General features: G+C 44.0%; 1 protein-coding gene across 1 annotated transcript; it reads right to left on the reverse strand.

Annotated features, from left to right (window-relative positions):
- Nucleotides 1–635: 635 nt before the first annotated feature.
- On the reverse strand, nt 636–13624 carry YPEL5 (yippee like 5). The gene is made up of 3 exons (XM_076334721.1): nt 13540–13624; nt 4418–4590; nt 636–2784 (listed from the first exon to the last, which is right to left on the reverse strand). Exons 2-3 carry the CDS (start codon nt 4556–4558, stop codon nt 2560–2562), a joined length of 366 nt encoding a protein of 121 aa, XP_076190836.1. The 5' UTR covers nt 4559–4590; nt 13540–13624; the 3' UTR covers nt 636–2559.
- Between the last annotated feature and the right edge of the window lie 7690 nt (nt 13625–21314).

Raw genomic sequence — 21314 nt, forward strand, 5'->3', positions numbered from 1 at the left:
GTGTTCTTCAAATCATAGACTTTGGGGAAAGTAATCTTTAACATCTCAGTCTAACATTCTACCAAAATGAAGAGGTCTTAATACCTTAGTTAGAATAAGCCCGTTGGGCTCCATTACACCAATATAATGATGCTCTCACCTCAGTTCTTCAGCAGCAACTTATGAAGTTGACCAGCTGCTAACAGAAGGCTTCTCCCTAACATTTGCACGCAAAGAAAAAAGGTCACAGAATTCCAGATACGCAAATTCCCAATTCCTCAATTCCCAAGCCATTTCAGAAGCTAAAACTTCACATTTCTTGCAGAAGCTGGAGTTCTGCTTAGCTTGCTGTCTTTTCAAAGACAGGGAAAGACGCTTGGCACCCAGAACTCCATTAAATGAGCAATTTCCTGTTTTTATTTTCTCTCTAACAGGAGTAAATTGAAGGCTTTCAAGTGTCCAAGTGGTATGCATGAAGCTTTACCTAGCACCTTCCAAAATCAACAGTACACCATCTATTCAGAGAGAGATGCCAATCAACAGCTTGTCACTGTGCTGTAGAAATGCAATGATTTACTGAATGTAGGGAATGGAAGACAGGTTATGTCATTCAGTTGACAGACTCCATGAAAATTACTCAAGAAGAACGGCAAATATCAATTCAGGACAAAACATACTTTATTGTACTGTAATGTCAGAAGTACAAGAAAAGTACTGAAGAGAACCATGCTAATGGGGCTTTTAGGGTCTGTGAAGAACAGAAGTACAAGATAATGGGGTACTACTGTACTCAGTGCAAAAACTGATTCATCTGAGGCACAAGTACACTATTGTTTAAGCAGCTTGATTCAAGCACAGCTCTGGTATGTGATCTACTCTGTTTTCTTTCTATGTGACAATTCTATAATAAAGCTACTTTTACATGAAATAGGCAGTAGATTCAAGTCAGGGGTGTCCAAATTGCCACTTGGCAACCAAAAAAATTATGAAAAATACTCTGCATAGTCACCCTCCACATTTTAGTTTCAGATATGGAGCTGTGACTAGTGAAGAAAAGTTATTCTGAAAGGTCGGAGCCAAGATCTGTTTGGTTGGGTGGGTTTTTTTTTCCCCTCTTGTACGTCTGTAGGTAACTTACTTCACGTTGACCACAATTTATCCAATAAGGAAAAAGAAAACAAACCAACTTGTATCTTTGATAAGGAATCATACATATCTAACATTCAAATAAATTTCAGCCCTTGAGATCTTAACTTATGGCTTAAGACACAATGAAAGTGTTTGGGCACCCTTGAGTTAAGTTAATGAAGAGCATTTTTGCTAAAAAGGCAAGCAAGATCACTGGTTTAAACAGAGCTGACCTCTACAAGAAGAAAGCAGGAATCCAAGTCACTAGTTACTACTAGGCTGACATGTACTGCTGCCCAGAAAGATAAAAATGTAACATCACAATGAAAAGGTTCAACAAAGTTGAAAGATAAAGGTTTCAACACCAGAAGCAGCATTTGAAAACAAGCTGTTTAAGTTAATTTTTTCAAGAGATGCAGATTGCATAACTCTAGGCATGAACAAACATGCTGGCAATCTTCTCCTTTTACACAGCAGCTGTGTTTAACATAGGAAGTTCTGGGTTTAAAGAAAGCTACTTGAAGAAGAATTAAGATTTGCAATTGCCTGTCTACTTAATGAGATTAGTAGAGCAACGAAAAAAAATTACTACTGAAACAGTAGTTTCTCAGTGGATCCCTATCATTACAAACACAGCTTCTGATCTGTAAGCAACGCAAGACTAAACAGACAACTATTATTTTATATTATTACTATGCTTATAAGTTACATCAGTTAAAGTTAAAAAAAGCCAAGCAGTTTTGCCCTATTTCAAGAATAGTTTCCAATCAACACCAGTTTACATGGTGAATGGGACTTCACAAATAAACAAGGAATGGTGACATCTTTGGGTCAAGAACGACAAGAAATAATGGGCTCTGTGCTACCAATCAACCTCAACAAGAATATGGCACAAGGGCCAGCCCAAGCTGTACCAACACTGAACCTTTAGCACTCGGCACAAATTCGGATCTCTTTACTTTAGCTAGCAAATCAGGTGAAAAGACTGGGTAAAAAAAAAACCTAACTAAAAACTTAAGCCAAAAATTGGAATATACTTTTTAAAAAACATCTGTAGTTTTAAAATAACTTTATGCTGACATCAGTTTGTGCAAACTAAAAAAACTCACTGAATTTCTCTCTAACAAAAGACAAATCCCCCAAATATTTTCCTTTTAGTCCATTGTATCTGTAGATACAATCTCAAATCTAACAGATGTAAATGCAAGAGAGAAAAAGTTACAGCATCTGCACAACATTCTTTCTACAAACAGCTGCTGGAGGGAAAGTAAAATATAAAAGGAATAAAGAAAGGAAGGTTCCATCTGAAATACTCTCACAATCTTTCCCACTCTGTAGTCCGTGAATCCGACTCTGATGCTAAGGTGACAGTGTATGTAAGCAGATTTTTTTGTTGATTTTATTATTTTTGAGTTTCAATTGAAGAGAACCTGCGAAGAGACTCAAGTCTCTTCAGGAATTGTCGGATGGAACATGCTCCTCAAATCCTTCACTCTCTCGGACCAACGCTCTTTCCAGGATAACACGGCCTTCCTTGTAGCGCTGGCTGTCTTCAGTGGCAAATTCATAGATCCAACCCAGTTTGCTGTTGCAGTTCTTGCAGCTCACGTCTCGAACCATGTGGCGGCCAGTGAGCATGACCCGATCCTGAACTTCACTGTATTGCAGATTTACCACCTGATACAAATATACAGGGGATAGGGAATAGAAAGGATTAGTCTGCCTAGAGCAAAGCTTGGTAACAATGTGCATGACTATCAACATTTTAAAAGTAAAGAGCTTGTGGCACTGCACATGAACTGAAAACTGCAGTGTAATAAGCCAACAGCCCTTGAAAATCTCCTGCTTGAGAAGGTAACACTTTAAAGATGTGCTTCACGGGGATGCGTAACCCTCACTGTTTAACGGAGAGACATGAAATGCTATTACAAGACGTACGAGAGCACAGAGTACTGTGTTCAACTTTGGGTGAGAAACTCCTGGTGAATAGCTTGTAAACGAATTTATATTAATCCACTTGTAATATAGGTAACCCATTTCTAGCAACCGATGTGATCACTTATTCCCAGAAATCAGAACCAAAATATTAAAAGAGGTACTTCTTTAAAAATCTTCATGTGCTCTTGAAATAATCATCTAAGAAAAAGCAAGGCTCAGTGGCTGAGAACGTAGGCATTAAACTTGCACCTTTTTTTGTGTGCTATCTCGGCAGTTTAAAATATACTTTTAACTTGTTTAGGTAGCAACACCGCAGAACCAGAATGTAGAATCTGTTGAAAAGCTGATGTCAGAACTATATCCAAACTGCTAATACGCAGTAGGATTCTAAAAGATGGGGCTCCACTGCTTTCTCAGCTTTCTACTGCTTCAGATGTAAGGCTCCTGATTGCAGAAATGTAAAAATCAAACTTCTGTGATTAAACCCCACTATTTAACACAAGAAAAATTTGAACCTCAGGAGCCAGTGCTTATTGGATGAGAAAGAAATCAGATGCACAGCTCTTTTATAGCTATGCAGCCTAACGCTTACATATAAATACTACTGACAGGATTCAGCATGCCAGAAATCCCAAGGCTGAGCACAGCTGAGTGAAGACATTACTGATGCCTCTATCAATGGCCAAATGGCTTCCAAGAAAAAACCCAAACCAAAACACACCAACGATTACATGACCAGGAACTTTGTAAGAAAGCAAAGGACGATCAGTGTTTTTTCAATGAGTCTAAGGGACAAGTCTATATGGAAGGGTTAATAAATAATGCTACAATGCACTCAGAGTTACGACTTCCATATTTCTATCTGGTGAATTAAGTCATTTGATCAATTAAAAAAATAAATATTAAACTAAACCAGAGTATTATTGCCTGTAAAAGAGACTGTGGTTACCTAAAATTGCCAAACTACCATTAGCCTAAATGCATTTTTGAAATTAAACAGATTATTTAGACTGAGTAAAAGTGCAAATGCCTTTGCAACTTTGATAGACCAAAGATACTCTTACAGTGAATTTGAGGTTCATATTACAGAAGTCTCCAAAGTTAAAACTCCATGCATTTTGGCACAATGCCTCTATATACACAATCCTCTTTAGAGTCTTTCAGTATTGCAGATAAACTAATTTAGATAGCTTGCCATCAATAATAAATGCCTAATTTGAATTCAAAGACAGTTGAATAGAATAAAAATAAAAAATTAAAATAGTTACACAACACTTTAGCCAAGAAGTTTTTTAGTTTTGATGACAGATTCATATCCCACAAACTCATTTTTCAAAAGCAAATAGTAGTTCCCCCTCAGCTTCTTACCAACCTTGTTAAAAAGAAAGGCTCTTCCCGTGGCCCCTGTAAAACGAGTGGAGATGAGCTCAGAACGATTGGTCAAAATCGTGTCGCAGTTTGCACAGGAGAACAGGCGAGTGCCACCAATATGATCCAGAAAAATTCTTCCCATTTTTAGAACTTACGTAAGTTTACACTCAAGACCTGAAAGCAAAAAGAAAGATCATGTACATGTAAAAAAAACCATTGCAGCAAAAAAACCCCAAAACCCCGAACACCCCATACATATGGCAGAATATTCTGCAAACCACTTGAGCTAATGATTGCAAACGTTCTTTCTTTCATAGATGAATTACTGACTTACAGACTGCATTCATCCTTTCTCATCAAGACAAGTTCTTTCCCAAAGTGACCATCTTACCGATAAGATGACACACCTGGATACAAACTAATTACATTACACAAACAAAACAGGAACTGAAACCTTTAAAATATAGTTCAGACTTTTGCAGACTGGACCCTACAGTTATTAAACTCAAAAGCTTCCACTTCTTTCCTGTTTTCTTTTCCTCTAATACAATACTGAAATTCCATTCCAGTATATTCCCAACAATTCACCCATCTTAGTCAGCACTGGGAAATGAAGCACTGAGAAGTACGTTGAGTCACCACGACAATTATAGTTTAATTTTCCCAAGTCATCCCCCCCTTTTTTAAATATATATTTATTTTGTCACTTCCACTCAGCTTTGCACAATTTATGACATGCAACCACACACCACCACCATCTAGGATGCTTTAGTCTTCTAGTATAGCAGACTGGGCTACTGTATTTGACTTGACACATTGGTTTCATATCCATAACACCACAGGAAAGGTTTGAATGCTATTTCACATAATAAACAATCCACCCAGTCTTTACACCAGACAGCTTTATATACAAACGTTCAAAGCTGTCTAATCTACGAAATACTGTCACTTACCTAAGCAATTTCCAAAGCATCATCACTAAAACACCTGAGCAGCTCCAATGAGCAGAAAAAGAGAGCTTAGAAAGTTTATAGCAGCAGATCTGCAGTACCTGATAAATAAAGCTCACCAAGTCTATACCAACTAACATAAATTACTCAAAGCTAACTAGCGAGTAGGCACAGAACATATCAGACAGCTGAAAACTTAAATCACGAAAGATGAGATAACATGACAAAGGAATTAAATTATGATGTTATTTCAATTTCAACTGCAGAAGTTTTATGACTAAACATCTATAGTTAAACAAGTTAAATATACCTCCATTTATGCTTCAGGTGTGGAATCAGAAAAGAGTATCGTCTCTGCTTTTTTCATGCACAGCAATGCAAAGTAAATCTGACACACTGCAATATTAGTTGTGTGGGTTTTACTTTTCAGAGCAGGAGACAGTGTGTCGTTCATAGAGAAAGTAATCAAATTTTGTGCTCATCAAGTTGAATATTCTTTGTCAAATGCCTTTAAGAAGTGCAAATACCTAAATTAAACCCATTTCAAGTTTTAGGGGATCAGTTTCTTAAAGCTTACTCTGACATGCACAAAGCAAATGGACTGAAACATGCACCCGCACACACAAAATTTAAAGTACCATTTTTACATGTAAAAAACATAAGTCACTGACATCATGATATTTTTTTCAATTGCTTTATTTCACCACTTTGTTTTCTTACAATGTGTGGCAATAAAAAGGATTCCTAGTATTGAACAGAGTGATGTTAGCACAAGTTCCTTACATTCAGATTTTTCAAATCACCGTTAGTCTTCTGTATCCCATCTGAAGGATACATAAAAATTCAAAGCAATGGAATGACTCCTTCCTTTAAAGGTGATGTAATACCCATTTCTCTTCTTGAAAGGATAAATAAAACAGGTCTTGACTTTGACAAAAATATTTCAAAGACTTGGCTGAGTGTAGGGGTGTGACTCCTTGTGACTCCACTCAAAATACAGAGAGCATTTTCCTGCAATTTCTCTAAGCACTATACGTTTCTAATATGCCTTTATCTTTCCCAGCAAGGGCAAAAGAAAAAATTAAAATGTGAATACTGACAGCATGAAGGAAAATCAACAGACAGTAAGTGTGAATAAACAAGTATCAGTCAAAGTCTCCAACCAGAAGAAACCACAAATACAAGCAATAAAAGCAACTGTGACAGATATGCCCATAAGGCACTTGGCCTAGCTCCATGTACCATCCTTACTAATTTTGGATAACGTTATTTTTGTGTTGATTGTATTGTGGATTAAAAACAGTTAACCGATTATAAGTTACTGTAAATGTGGAATCAACATCAAAAGGGGTATTTCTTTCAGGGTAAATACAATGCTCACCCTGTCAGTATTTTTAGAAGCTAACATAACACAAATCCAAAAACATCCCTCTCTTTTACCGAGAGCAACACAAACACTAAGCTTTGTAAGTGACAAGAACAGATCCATTACACAGACTAACTTTGCAAAGCATGCCATTTTGAAAAATATGCATCTGAACACTTAAAATGCAAACACATCACCTATCTAAAAACATAACTCATGTTACTGTACCCAGAAAAGCAGTAATCCAAAATCACTAAAACGAAAATTTAACTACTTCAGAAGAGACCTTGAGTGTAATTCTTACAAGCAAGTTCGAAGTCAAAGCGACATATAAAGCAACATTACTTCTGGATATGGCATTATGCACGGACTGAAGTGTTGAGTCCTGAAGATACTGAACATTAAAATAAATGCATAAATAAATATGTTCAAAGACTTAAGGCTGAAAAACCTGCCTAGTAATACAAGGCCTAAAATCTTCAATTATTTGTATCACCCCAAAAAGCTGAAAGTAACCTCATCAAGTATCTAAATGAGAAAGAAACTTCCAGTAAGACTTGGGTCCCAACAGAAAGACAAAGTGAGATTCATTGGATGGTAGCACAAGGCTGTGAGAATTCAGACTAAAGTTACAGCAGAATCTAATAAACCGACTGGTACCGGAACAATTTTCTTCAGAATACAGTGCATAAGAAAACGTGTATTTATTTATTTATTTCAAGAATACATATTTAAAAATCTAGAAAATGAAATTCTACAATCTGCATTGTAACAGTCAAAACAGATTAGATTTTGAGTATTTTTTTTAAGAAACTGCTAAAATAATGTAATCCTACTAGAACATCTAACGTTTAAAATAACCTTTATACTTAACTGCCCCACGGTAGACTTCAGTCAAAATAGGTAGCAGCCTGCAACTATCATTAGCTCTCAGTTTTGATTGCTACAGGATTTCAACAAATCCGTAAGGGTCCAGCTGAAGTGTTATAAAACTAGTCACCTTAGACTTTATATACTGCTCACAGTAGTAAAAAGTGGAAAAAAGTTACAAAATAGACTGCTAGTAAGGCAGCCTTTAAATGCTGCATTTGATTAGGAGTTTTCTAAATAAGCTAACAAGGAAATTTTGCTTTTTCCTCTCATGTAAGTTAGAGAAGTTAATTTCAACTGGGGATAATTTCACACACCCCCTTCCCCCCCAAGCTAAAACCATAGTATTCACTTATAAAACTTACTGAGAAGGTACTTGCTGTGGATAAAGACTGTTCTCCCCTTACATAAGGATCCTGAATCCTGTAGGGTGTACTTATTATACACTGGAAAAACCAGAAGCAAAACATAACAAGGGAAGGCAATTTTCCATTGCTCTCAGGCTCATATCCCTTATATACAGAAGTGGTGTGTACAAAGTCACCCAAGATAACTGTAATTTTTTTCCTGTAGTTTTCACTTCCCATGTAAAAGGTGTGGGCGTCTATTTATGTTCACACATACATAAATGATCTGAAAAAAGCCACTTATAGGCAGCTTTTATAGGCAGTGGGAGGGCTCTCTTAAATGAAGAGAAGCCAAAGAACTGTGAAACACTAAAGCATTTCTAAAGCTTAAGATCCTCCAATTAGGGGGAGGAAAACACAAGAATTCATCCACTTCTCTACACTTAAAAACAGTGAAAGTAACTTCCATTGGTTCAGAAAGCCAGACAAGTTCCCTATTGCTATTCACAACCCCAGAAAGTGACACTACCACATCACACCAATACCATCACGCTACTAGCAGAATTTTCAGAAGCAGTGGACAGGAATCTTGGTTATTCACAAAACCAAATGCTGAGGAAAGAACAGAGATTTTTTTGGCCCATGATTTCATCTTTAAAGTCAGCTAAGCATTCTTTGTTGGATATGCGTCAGTGATGAAGTCCTAGTGATCCCGCCCTCAGGCAAATTACCAAACAGAAGTCGTAATATTAAAGTAACGGCTCCAATTTAAGAAAGGCAGACTTATTTACCTTCACTAATGGGATATAAAGTATCTACCACTTGTCAAATCTACACAGTTTAAAGAGACAGGTACTTCCATGAACTGAGAGATGATGCCACTGTGTCATTACTCGGCACCCTGACCACTTCTATCAGCTTGCATTCTTGAGAGGACCTTTGGCAGAACGATCAAAGATAGCTCATATTACCTAGCTAGTAAGGCTTGCGGACAGTGCATTATTTTGACAGTACAAACCTTGATACAACTTCTTAGTCATACCATGAAACATTTCCTGCCTGCATGCTTCTCCCAGTGAGTGCGTGGACAGACAGGAAACACAAGCACTGTGCCTGTGTGCTATAATATGTATTCCTAGAGCAGTGTCCTTCCAAACTTCCACCTATCTTTCAGTGTTGATTTTGGCAACACTGAGCAACAGCTGACAAAGAGCTTACATTTGACCACTATCTGCACACAGAGCTGAAACCACCTGAAGCACTACTTGGTTGGTATTTGTACTACCTAATCTGCCTACTTTCACAAGCAATAAAGAACAAAAAAGTAACACAAAGAATTCTTTATTAACATTTTTAAAACTAACAGTCAGTGTTTTCTTTTTCCAGAGTGCATCTCTTGAAGACACAGGACCGTCAATGTTTGGGAGAGCCAGGAGGCACTTTCTAGATATACACTGGACTGTGGATATTTCAGGAGCCTCAGTGTTGCTTCAGCACCATCTACTGCATCTCAGATCTACAACAGAAAACAGCTGCTAGTTAAAGGATAAAAAGCTATGACAGCTTGTCTTTCGCCATTTCACTGACGAAAAACATTTTCCTTTGTATGGTGAGCCAGTTAGAACTCTCTCCCCCTTGAGAAAGGGCCATGCATTCCCCTAGGCACAGCAGAACATTCTCAGGACGTACTTACTCTGGAACCGGGCTTAAACTTCATCTTCACATCTCAGGAACTGGGCTTAAGCTTCCTCTTCTCATCTCAGACATGGACAAAAGAGGAAAAAGAATACTTAGCACAGCTACACAAGACCACACATTAAAGAATCACTGGGTAAGCAAAAAAACCCCAAACTTGCTCCTTACCTTCCCAGGTTTCTGCTGCTCGCAAGTGGGGGTGCATCTGAAAATACACACGTGGTCAGTCTCTTAGGAGGTCTGAGATTCAGCCGTCTGCCACTGACTTCTGCGACTGTTGAAGTAAGCAGGGCACAGCCCTGCCTACATGCAGAATTCATTATCAGAAAGCACCACGCATAGCCAAATGTGAAGAAAGAAAGTGAACTGGAACAGAATGCTACGCTCATTAGAACCATCCAGCTACTGTAGCAAACTGTACAAGGAAGTTAATACAGTCAAATGACTGAAGAGGCTTTGGCAAAGTAATGAAAGCTGTGCCCAGACGCAGTGCACAGCACTCGCCTAGAACAGGGTGCCTCGCAGGATGAAACTGCATTTGTGCAAGTTACACTAGTCTAATTGTCTATTGCAAGCTACAGTAGTATAATATTCTATTGCAAACCAGCTTTATTTCCAGGTAAGGCGAAAGCTTTGCATTGGGATACTGGCATTTAAGTATGTTAACATAACATTACATTGATGTATGCAATAATACAGGGTAGTTTGTTTCAAGTTTACAGAAAGCAGAGCCATACAGATGGGTGCTTGTTTCTAATACAGCCCCCATATCTCAGCACGTCTCACACAGTAACTTACACCCTCACAATACTCTTGCTAGATAACATATAAAAGTATTAGTTTACAAATGGTATCAGACTCAGATCCATTTTCTTTCCCACTACTACACAGGGAGTCCAGAAGCAGCAACTATTCCTGTCTCCTTGTTTCTTTTTCCCTTCCTTTTTCCCCTTTCCCTTCCGTTAAGAGAGGAAAAGGATTTTTTTTCCTCTCTTAATTCCTCAAGTGTTTTTAAGAAAGCTGTATTTCCTGGTTTTGTAATAAATTTATTCTTACACTAATTCAGCACATAAGACAACTTTTGCCTATTAATTCATTCTGCAACTTTCAGAAAGCTAAACTAATTCAGATTTTCTGTTTTTATTAACTTTAGTACTGAAGTGATACAAATCTTAACCTAAAGACACCACACTTAGGAGTCATGGGGGGAATGTCAAATAAACGAACTTTAAAGAAATGGTGAAAAGACAGCGATCATCCAAACTTCCATACAAACTACATCCACGGATTGGCAGAAAGGTGGTCAATATGCTTAGTGCATCACACCAAGAAATACTTGGTATCAACTAGGAAAAATCCTAAATGTAGGTAAAGGCTCCAAAATTAAAGACAGCCTTGCTACCAAATGTCCACAGTGTACAGGCATTTCCTCTATACATTTAACAAGATATTTTTAAGCTAAATCTTGCTTAAGGGAATTACGTATTTCAGCAAGAGCTGAGCAACTCAAGATTTCAACATAGGTCAAATGATAGTAAACAAACATGAACCAACCACCTAACTTGGACAACACTACTTCAAGCTTGTGATGACTACCAGCAGAGGGAATGCTAAATATATATACATGTATATGTATTCGTGTGCATTGTGTACAATTCTCAGTCTGTCAGATGACAAGCAGCAAATCTCATCTGTTCTTGTCATCTTCCCTACTGGTCTTTGAGGTGCAATTTCTTTTGTCCTCACACACTTGGCAGCCACATCTGAAACTCACTCATCATTATTATTAAAATCTATATGTAAACAATTAGATCTGCATTCTGTAAGTACTTCCACAGCTACGGAAGTGAAAGTAGCAGATGACAGAAGCCTCCAAATAATATTTCTAAAGACTAATATTAGAAAAAGAGAGTAACACTTAAAAATGGACAGTTTCATTCGCCACAAACATTACTTGAATTCAGCTATCCGGAACAAGTCTATACGTAACAGGATTATACGTAGCTGTTATACAGTTATATATACAGCTATATATATAGCTATATAGCTGAACCAGCTGCATGAGGGAATCTTTACAACCACGGAGCAAGTTCCCTCACTTTCTGCCGTCAGTCACAAATATTAGTTATGCTAATAGTTAATCTATTGCCATTAGTTGTTGACATCAAGAGTTGCTCTGTGAGACCTACCACTTTCAGAAAAGCCATGCCCTGTGTTTCTCTCTCATGAGACTTGTGTACTTGCTTTGTTATTTCTTCAATCTAACACCATGTTTAGTGTTTTATTGTTTAAAGAAGAATAATAATTTATTAAATTCTACCACTACGTTAGTCCAAAACACAGCCTTTATTCTTAAATAAGCAGGCTGGATTAATCTAATCTCTATCTGCTTGCACAGTACAGCTGAGGTCTGTACACAGAGTAACAAATGGACAGATGACAGCCTTTGCATTCCTTTTTGCTTTGACTAGAACCTCTTCCAGAGCAAAAAAGCGCTTGCCAAATATTTCAGTTCCCTGGGAATCTGTACTTTCACAAGCAAAATCCAACCTAAGAGCTGACAGGCGAAGCTGGCTCATTGCTGAAAGAGCCGTGAGCACCTCGATAAGCAAGTCACAACCACCACTCGATTTCTGACAACCGGCTTCCCGTGGAAGAGTCACCTATCAGGCAGGGACACGGGGTTTACTCAGGGCTGCTTCGGCGATGAGCAAGTCTTCAAGGAGCGGTGAACAAGCAGCACCTTCTGACCGGGAAGGGAGAAGAGAGGTGCGTCAAGCGCCACTACCACCCACCGTGCGGCACCGCTGCTGCCCTAACCGGGCAGCGCAGCCGGCAGACCCGCGCTAACGACAGGGCAGGCGGCGAGGCGGCGGGGGGGGGGCTGACCCACGCTCAGCGAGCGGCGGCACCGGCGCCGGCCTTCGCCGCAGGGTGGCGAAGCCCCGCGTAACCCTTCACGGCAACGCCGGCCTGCGTCGCGCCCCGAGCCGTCCCCGGCGGAGGCGACGCGAGCCCCCGAGCGCCGGCCGCTGCCACCGGCTGGGGCCCACTGTCACGCTGCGGGGGTGGGGGGGGGGAGGGGGGGCGGCGATCCCCACCCCCAGCCCACGCGTGCGCGCTGGGGCCGCGCGCGCCGCGGCCGTTGCCCCCGCCGCTCCACACAAAGCCCCGCGCGGGGGCGGGCCCCAGCTGAGCGCCGTCACGGGGGCGCGCGCAGCCAACCGCCGCCGGCTCGGCCCCCGGCGCCGCCGCCGGGCGCTGCCGGCAGCGCAGGCAACTTGACAACAAACAGGAGGAAACAGCTGACGGGAGGCCCCACCGCCGCCGCGGCCGTGAGGGGCGCCCGGGCCGGCCACCACCCCCCCCGGGCGGCCCCGCCGCCCCCATTCCCGCTCCCCCCCGGCCGTGCGGGGCGGGGGGAGGGGACGGGACGCGGCGGAGGGACCCGGGCACGGCTCCTCGTTCCCCCGCCCGGGGCCCCGCACAGGAACCGGCCCGAAAAGTTGCCGGGGGAGGGGAGCCGGCGGCGGCGGTGGTGCGGGCCTGGGGAGGAAGTTGCGGCCGCGACGAGGACGGGGTGCTCGGTGCCGGCCCTGGGCGGAGGGCCGGGCAGGAAGGCTGGGCGGCGCTGGGAGACGCTGACGGAGGAAGGAACGAGGTGGGGGAAGGCCGGTGCTTTGTCGCGGCGCCGGGCCGCAGCGGGGCAGGCAGGGCCGGCGCTGCCCCCTCCGCGCCGCCGGGCCGGAGCGGCTCGTCCGGGGCCCCGCCGCGGCCCGAGAGACACAGTGCCGCGGCCCGGAGCGGCGGCCGCCACCTCCCTCCCCAGCCGCCAGCAGCCCGCCCCGGCCTCCCTGAGCAGTGCGGGGCGCGGCGCGGCCCCCCGCCCGGTTACCTGGCGCAGGGGAGCAGAGGCGGCGGCGGCGGCTCCGTGCCCGGTGTCTTCCCCCCGCCCTCCACAGCCCCGACGCTCCGGCTCGGCGGCGCGGCCCCGCCCCCTCGCGGCCCCGCCCCGCCGCACGTCAATCACCGCCGCCGAGGCTCCGCCCCCGCCGCCTCACGACCTGCCCCGCCCCTGATCGCCTCACGGCAGCGCCCGGCGGGAGGGCGGTGGGTCCGAGCAGCTGTCAGCGGCTCCGGTCGGCGGGGAGTGAGGGCCGGGCGACAACGCTCAGCCCTCACCCGCCCGCCAAGTCCTCTCTCCCAGGCGCCTGTCAGCCGCCGCCCCGAGCCCGGTGCTCTCCGCTCCCCCATCTGCTTCCCACGCCCCTTCCCCCTCGGCCGCCCCGTCAGGAGGCCTTGTCAAGAGGCGCCCACCTCTTACTGCAGGAGCCGAAAGCCAGAGGCACGCCGGGCCTGCCGACCAGGCCTGCGTGCATCCCGGGAGCACACTGCCGTGGGCCTGGCTAGGAGGAAGGGGAGTCCTGTCTCCAGGCCCAGGGACATGGCCTGCCCTGGCAGTGAGCTTCACCATGCTGCAGGTCCTGTGAGGGTTTGCGGCGGTGAAAGGTGCTGAGATGGCTGTCAGCCACATCCTTACCTCAGTGAAGCTGTGACTGATACTGCTTGCAGTGTTTCATGCCACTCAGGTTGAAATCTTTGCGTGACGCCTTAAATATTGCCCGTGATGAAGATGAAAGATCAGGGAAGAAAAAGGCAAAGTGTTTGTGGCCCTTCTTGGCCATTGGTTGCAAGCGTTACTAATTCCCTGCCAGTTTTAATGGCTCAGTGCTCATGCACAGATTGCATCCTTGGCAAATAAACAGTGGTCTTGGCCAAAATACAATGAAAAAAATCCTTTTGAGTTGTTGGTTATGAAAAATACATGAAAAGGGGTGGTTTTTTCCTTCTGCTGTGGGGCAAGCCATGCCATTTTAAGGATTTCTGTTCTAATACCACATCCATGTTAGAGAAAGTGTATTTCATGTATGGTGATTCCTGGGTCTATCCACGTGGTATCACCAGAGGAACTGCAGTAATTGCAGGAAGAAATGGCCCAGCAGGACTCTTCTGTCATCTCACATCAAAGGCAAAGGGACACCTCTGTGAACGTACGGCAGGCAGCATGTAATTATATGTCCAGCTGTTCTTCAGCTTGTGTCTTCTTGCATGGACTCTTACTGTTAGAGATAGCTAGGTAGGGGGATACACAACTGCCTGCACGAGGGTGGACAGCAATGGGTCAACATCAATATGTTAAGAACTGCTGTTTGCTTTGGGCAGACCTCCAAAAAATCAGATCTCTTCAGTATGGTCAGCTCTGGCCTGATCCTGAACAGAGCTGAGCATTGACATTTCTCATTGGCCTGTCATCAACCTCTCTTTAGATCATGCAAAGGACATGAAAAGTGTTGGAGCAGTCTGTCAGACAGCAATCGCCTCTTAGTTAATGGCATGGGGACAACAGAAGAACTAAGAATATTAGAAGGAAGCCATAAAGACCATGCCTGGGGTCCCATTTACCACCAGCAAATGGAGGAAACAACTGGTCTAACGTGCTCTGTTTGTTAACGGATTGACCTGATCTGCTGTTGTGCCTCACTGAGTAAGTGTAAGCTTTGTCCCTAGTGGGTCTGCTCAGTCTTGTCACAGGAGCTATATGAAGGTCCACGTCTTAATCATCTTTGTAAAGCTCCCATAGAGATCACGTAAACAAAGACAAAACGAGGGAAAAAGAGAGGCAAAGTGACAGTGCTTTAGTCAGCGGCAGTGACTGGGTCTTCTCCAAGGATTTGTGAGCTCTCTGCTTAGCTCTGCTGCTGAGGCATCCATACATCCCTGGGCAAGTCAGTTCTTTTTGCCCCATTTTCCCTCTGTAAAATGGGGAGAGCGATGCTACCTGCCGTACTGGGCGGTTGCGGTTGCTTAGGTACTGTTCTCCGGCCTGGGCATATGGAGGGGATGTATGTCTGGACATTACAATCATCATAATAATATTACCATGAAAATAAAACGAAGCCCAAACCTATGAATAGTATTAAATTCTCAGCAATAGGAAGGGTAGCTGTACAGATCAGAAAGAAACCAAATTGACCATGAGGCAAGCAGAGAATGGATTAGCCTGGGCTTGACAGATGGTGCCAGAGACTGATGTTTTTATTTCCCTTGCAGAGGAGCTTAGAGGAAGGGGGACAGGGGAGGGTGAGGTAGGGCACATTTATTAGAACGAAGCAGCAGTCTGTAGCAGCTCCACTGAAAAACACCAAAAATACCAAAAGCAATTTCCAATTTGTTTGTAAGGGACATGCTACATATCAGCTACAGGGTGAAAAACAGGAACAGCAATATTGTACCACATGGCACTTTTAATTTTCAAAGCAGCCTGGAAACATTAATTAATCCTCCTCTGACATAGGGAAATGCAGTGCAGTCAGCAGTTTGGTCCTTTACTTCTTATGCCAGGATTTGGGAAGACCCTGGGCCTTTTTCACAGCTGATTCATATCACAATAGCTCAAATGACTCTGGAGGAGCCAGTCCTTTGTGCAGCACAACTGAGCAGAAGAGGCTGTGTTAGATGTGGAACTTAATGAACCAGAGAGAGGGAAGATGCCTGCGCCCAACAGCCTTAGTAAGGCGCACCTTTGATATTTGTCCTATCTAAATCCAGTCTCCAGTGTTGTGAGCGACACTATAAGAAGCGTTTCAGGGAAAGTTAGGTGACTGAGGAATTGATCACAAACTCAGAAAGAATTGTGCAGTGAAACTCGGACACCAACATATTGATCTAATTAAAACCTCTGACAAAACTTCAGTGGAATTCAGCGGGACCTGGGTATGTCCCATTGAATTAGTATCAGGGATCGGGGGCTGCTTGTGCGGATCTTCTCTCTTTGAAGAGAAAATGTTACAGCTTAGTGGTTTTTACTCTACTCGGTCTCCAGAACCACTATTAATTTTCCAGTACGCTTGTGGATTCCTGTGTGGCTGAGCCTACCAAACCAGGCGTGCCTGAGGTGGGACAATGATCTAGCAGGATTTTCCATTGCTGTTTGTCCCGTGCCCTGGATTTCTGGCGGCAGAGAGGAGGCAGCTGAAATACAGAGCTGGACTCGCAGGCTGTGATCTCTCTGAGAGGCGGCTTGACTCCTGGATGTCCCCTCTGTGCCTTCTCTGCTTTGCCTCGTGTCAAAGGCTGGGTTCATCCCACTAGCTGCTCTTGTTATTTGATAGTGGCTACTGATAGCTTGTGTTTTTCAGTGGAGATGGTACAGCTTGCAGCTTCATTCTCATAAAATAAGCCTACTGACACACATTAAAAAAATAAATTACCTTTCATTTTCCCTCACAAGCTGAAACCTATTGCTTTTGGCTTACCTGAAAGCTGACGTGGGGACGAGTGCCATTTACAGATACTTTTTCAGATGGCTGTGTTTTACCAAGGGAAATTATTTATCCAGTTAATCTCAAGATCAGAAGATGAAGATCAGTGATGAGGAGGTCCCTCCATGCCCTCTCCATAACGGCAGAGCTGCTCTCATTACCCTGTCACCATACCTAGTAGCCGTTGGCCAGATTTTAAAAGGTGTTTTAAGTGTAGAACTCCAAAGCCGTATGAAAGAAAGAACTTACTGTCCAAAGAGGGACTCAGAATTTACGTGCCTTTATTAAGATGTCGGGAATGGAGACAGTAAGCAGGCCTCACGCCAGAGAATGCATAACGCTCTCCTGCAGAAACGAAGAGTCATCGTTGCGAACACTACAGTTCAGGGAGGCCGGCAGAGGGACAAAAATCACCCTGAAGCCAGTCACTATTGCAGTGAGCGGGACTCTCTGCCATTCCCTAGCAAAGAAAGCAAGGTTGCTAAGTAGGATGGGTGTTGATACAAACATATCAAAGATGGGACAAGGGTCTTGCAGGTTTTTTGCATTGCTAGGCCTTCCGTTTTTTGGTCCTCCACGGTGGAGGACGCTTGCTGAAATAAGGAGACCTTTCAGGTTGTGGTCTCCTGCAAAGGGTCGGGCTGATTATTCTTCTTTCTGTATACAGGCTCCCATAGCCACCTTATCTTGCCAAGGGACAGGGTCACTCGATCCCTCCTTCCTGGACCATGTTTAGAAAACTGACCCTGCTCAGAAGATCATGAGAGGCTTGAAGAACAGGCTACCTGTATGACAGCTGCGTGCTTGTGCTTTGCTTTGCTGCTGTCTCACAGAAGGCTGTACAGCGGCAATGCTCTGCAAGGTCATGAGAGTTACCACTCTTTTATCTGGGGGAGATTTTATCAGGTGTCCAACACATGGATGATAGCCATCTGATTATGCCACTTCCTCCACACAAAGTCTTGGTCTGATTCACACGTATGTGAGTGGAGAAAAGATGCAACGGGGCGGTGCTCCATTGACCCAGCTGAACAGGGCAGGCAGTGATCCAGCTGCCAACTCCCCTGTATTTTACAGGAGGTGATTTCAAGTGAGCTTTCATCCTCAGCTGAGGAGGTAAAGCTGGAACCATTCCTTTGGCACAGAAAAACATCGTGAGAGCTGTCTGCCAGGAGAGGAGGTAAACATTTTGGGGGAGAGCAGCTACTCCAACGCACGTGGACTTCATCAAACAGTCTGGGCTGTCCCTATTGTTTGTGATCACTGGATGAGAACAAAGACAGATTGGGCTAGAAAGGGCCCCACACAGAGACATTCAGAGCACATACAGAATAGGACACTTTAATGGCTACACTGGATCACCGTTTTTTGATATAATTGGAGGAATCTACTAGCTTGGGAATATATATACACACGCACCTGAGGCCCAGATGAATTCCCATAACTGTTTCTTTTTGGTTGCAGTTATCAAGAGATGGAGCTGGTCCATTACAATTGTCACTTCACAGACAGGAGAGTGAGGAAAAATCTTTGGAGCATTGTCAGTCTTTTTCATTCGCTGTTCATAGAGCTCTGGGCGGGGTTTCCCAGCTACAGTCAACACAGCATTTCCTTGAAGGTCTTGGAGCTGATTCAATACTGCTATCAGTCTTTTAACAGTACCAGCCCCTGCTCAGGAGGCACACTTTTGGGTGTCAAAGGTGAGCCTATTTAAAGGAAAAGAGCCAGCCCCACTCTAGACTTACTACTCTCTTTTATTCATAGATACCCACCCAAAGACATTTATCAAAGATACTAAATTCAGAGGGAGTAGAGAGCAAAAGGCAAGCAAAGCCTAGGGTAAGAAACAAGTGGCCCACATAAGAAGGGGAGACAGGACATGCAAGGGAAGGGAACAGGACATGGAAGCCTATCCAGTAAGCAGCTTTATCCATACCACTGAAATGGTGGGGGAGAGGCTTGTTTTGTGATCTTCCTGACAACCTGGTAATAGTTGTAGTCAAACACTCCTGTGAAGGCAGAGTGCACATAAGACTGGGAGGAGAGCTCAGCAGATGTGTGTCCATGTTTAAAACCAGTCTCCAGGATGGAGAAACCTTGAGAAGGCAGACTTCAAATCTGGTTTCTGTCCAGCAGCAATGACATGTGGGTGGCACCACGTCCTTTAAGGCACAGTGTGTTTCAACAAGTGAAGCTTGTGAGAGAAGCCTGCACCTGATGAAACAGAAAACGCCTAGCTCCCCTTCTGCGAATGCTTTAGAGGTCTGTGAGGGGGCTGTCAACTCAGAGACCAGCTGTACAGCTGAGTAAACAATAACGTATTTGCCTCTGGGACAAACTAGGAGAGATGATGCATGGTTTATTCCAGGGCATTACTGAGACCACCACAGAAGTGAGAAAGGATTTCTTTCCTTCCCAGGTACAATAGTAACAAAAAGCTGGAAGCTATCTGCAAGTCTTGCATCTGAACGTATACTGATGAGACTTTGTACTTACACCGTATCAAGCACACAAAGGTTTTAAAATACTTGCTAAACTGAGTAAGCAGTGCAGTTCTTGCTGCAGAGAGAAAAATTAGGAGTACAAGAGAGGCAAAGCAAATGATCTGGAACCCCTTGTCCTGCCAGAGGGGGAATGGCAGGGTTAGGCCAGGAGCGCAAGGCAGAGTCTTCCATTTGTTGTGCTCTCCACACTCCAGTTTGGCTGAGAGCCCAAGGGAAGGGTGCTTGGGGGCTTTCATGTGGTCAGTTGCTTATATGGCAAATATAATTATTCAGCACATGTGATTGGCCTTACACAGGACAGGCTCTGAGTTAGACTAGCAAGGGACTTGCTAGTAAAGGTAGCCGGAGTCACTTCATAAGCCAGTGAAACAGGTGAAAACAAGAAGAGTAAGCAGTACTACAGGTTTAAACTCAGATGGGCTCACAAAACTGTAGAACAGCATGCATGTAAGCAACCCACACCATGCCTGATTCAGTTTTCTTATTTCACTGGGTCTACACATACAGATTGCTCACATTTTGCAGAGGTGAGAAAGCTTTCTTCCTAGATTTGCAAGACATGACACGAGGGGGATAGTTGCCTTCACATATGATTATGCATCAACAAGTATATCACAGGCAGGCAACAGGGCATCAACAATACCTCAGCAAGGAGCTGAGCTGCAGCAATGGCAACTTGATATGTGACCTGTGTACCCCACAGAACACAGGTGAAGAGCACAGCAGGCTAGGCCCTGGAAGAGGAAGGCTCGGACAGAGGGAAGAGTTGGGTGTTCCATGCGTTTTGAGGGGGCACAAAGCAGGAACAAAGCAAACAAAACCAGTAATCAGCCAATAAAGCATAGAAGAGTATTCCATCATTACTATTGTTGCATCATTATTAGCCAAGCTTCTAGGCATCTGCCAATGTGACAGCTAATTATTATTATTACAGTGTTTAGGCAGATTTTTAAAAGGCATCATGTAGGTGCCTCACTCCCATTCATTTCAGAGAGACTTAGGCAACAGGAACTTAACTCATAGTCCAGCCTCAGACTGGAATGTGGGAGGCTAGATGAAGTGGTCATCCCTTCGTGAATCTCTAACCAGCAAAAGGCAAATGTACTTTCACAGGCGCCCTGTTAAAATCTAGACTGGTTTGATAAGACTCATTAGACTGAACTAACCAATCTAATGTTAAATCTTAGCCCTTGAAAACCACAGCGTGAAAGACAGTCTCCACCTCATGCTAAGTTCTGAACAGGAGAGACCGTAGTATACCTGCAAAGGTGTGTTGTGCCTCCTCCCATTGTGTTCAGGTACATTAGTCATATAGCAATGAAGAGAAGATAACAGCAATGAGGAGATACTGGCACACCAAGACAGGGTTTAATTTAACGGAAAGATACTGCTGTAAGGACTGCAAACCTGGGAAACAGTCTGTTACCGTCAGCGGGAGAGCTGGGTGTTGGGCTCCCTCAGATGTCACCTTTGCAGGCACAATGCCATTGAAAAGCTGTCTCTCATGGGCTATGCTAGTGTGGTCTCTAGTGAGCTATCAAGAAAACGTCTTTACAGGCCAGTTAGTAAGGCTAATGCAGCAGGTCTGAAGGAGCCCTGAGAACATGTGGTCCTCTGCATGTCCAAGCATACCCTGTGGTTTAGTAGAGCTCAGGATGCCATCAGGCTCATAATTCACACCATCTGGAGAGATGACAGGAGTGCCTAGCCCATGCTTACTTACACCACCAGCCAGCCCCCACCTCCACTAACGCAACAGCATTCAAAAAGCAAACTCCAGAGGGATGAGTAGATAGATCTGAAGACACAAGGGACCCATATAAACCCATTCCTAAGATAGAAAG

The sequence above is a fragment of the Aptenodytes patagonicus genome, chromosome 3, assembly GCF_965638725.1.
Source record: "Aptenodytes patagonicus chromosome 3, bAptPat1.pri.cur, whole genome shotgun sequence".
NCBI lineage: Eukaryota > Metazoa > Chordata > Aves > Sphenisciformes > Spheniscidae > Aptenodytes > Aptenodytes patagonicus.

What these genes read in the sequence shown, in the direction of transcription:
- YPEL5 (XM_076334721.1), bottom strand. Translation starts at nt 4,558, where the DNA reads ATGGGAAGAATTTTTCTGGATCATATTGGTGGCACTCGCCTGTTCTCC. An exon ending in GAGCCTTTCTTTTTAACAAG is followed by an intron (nt 2,785 to 4,417) that starts GTTGGTAAGAAG and finishes TATTTGTATCAG; the next exon opens with GTGGTAAATCTGCAATACAG.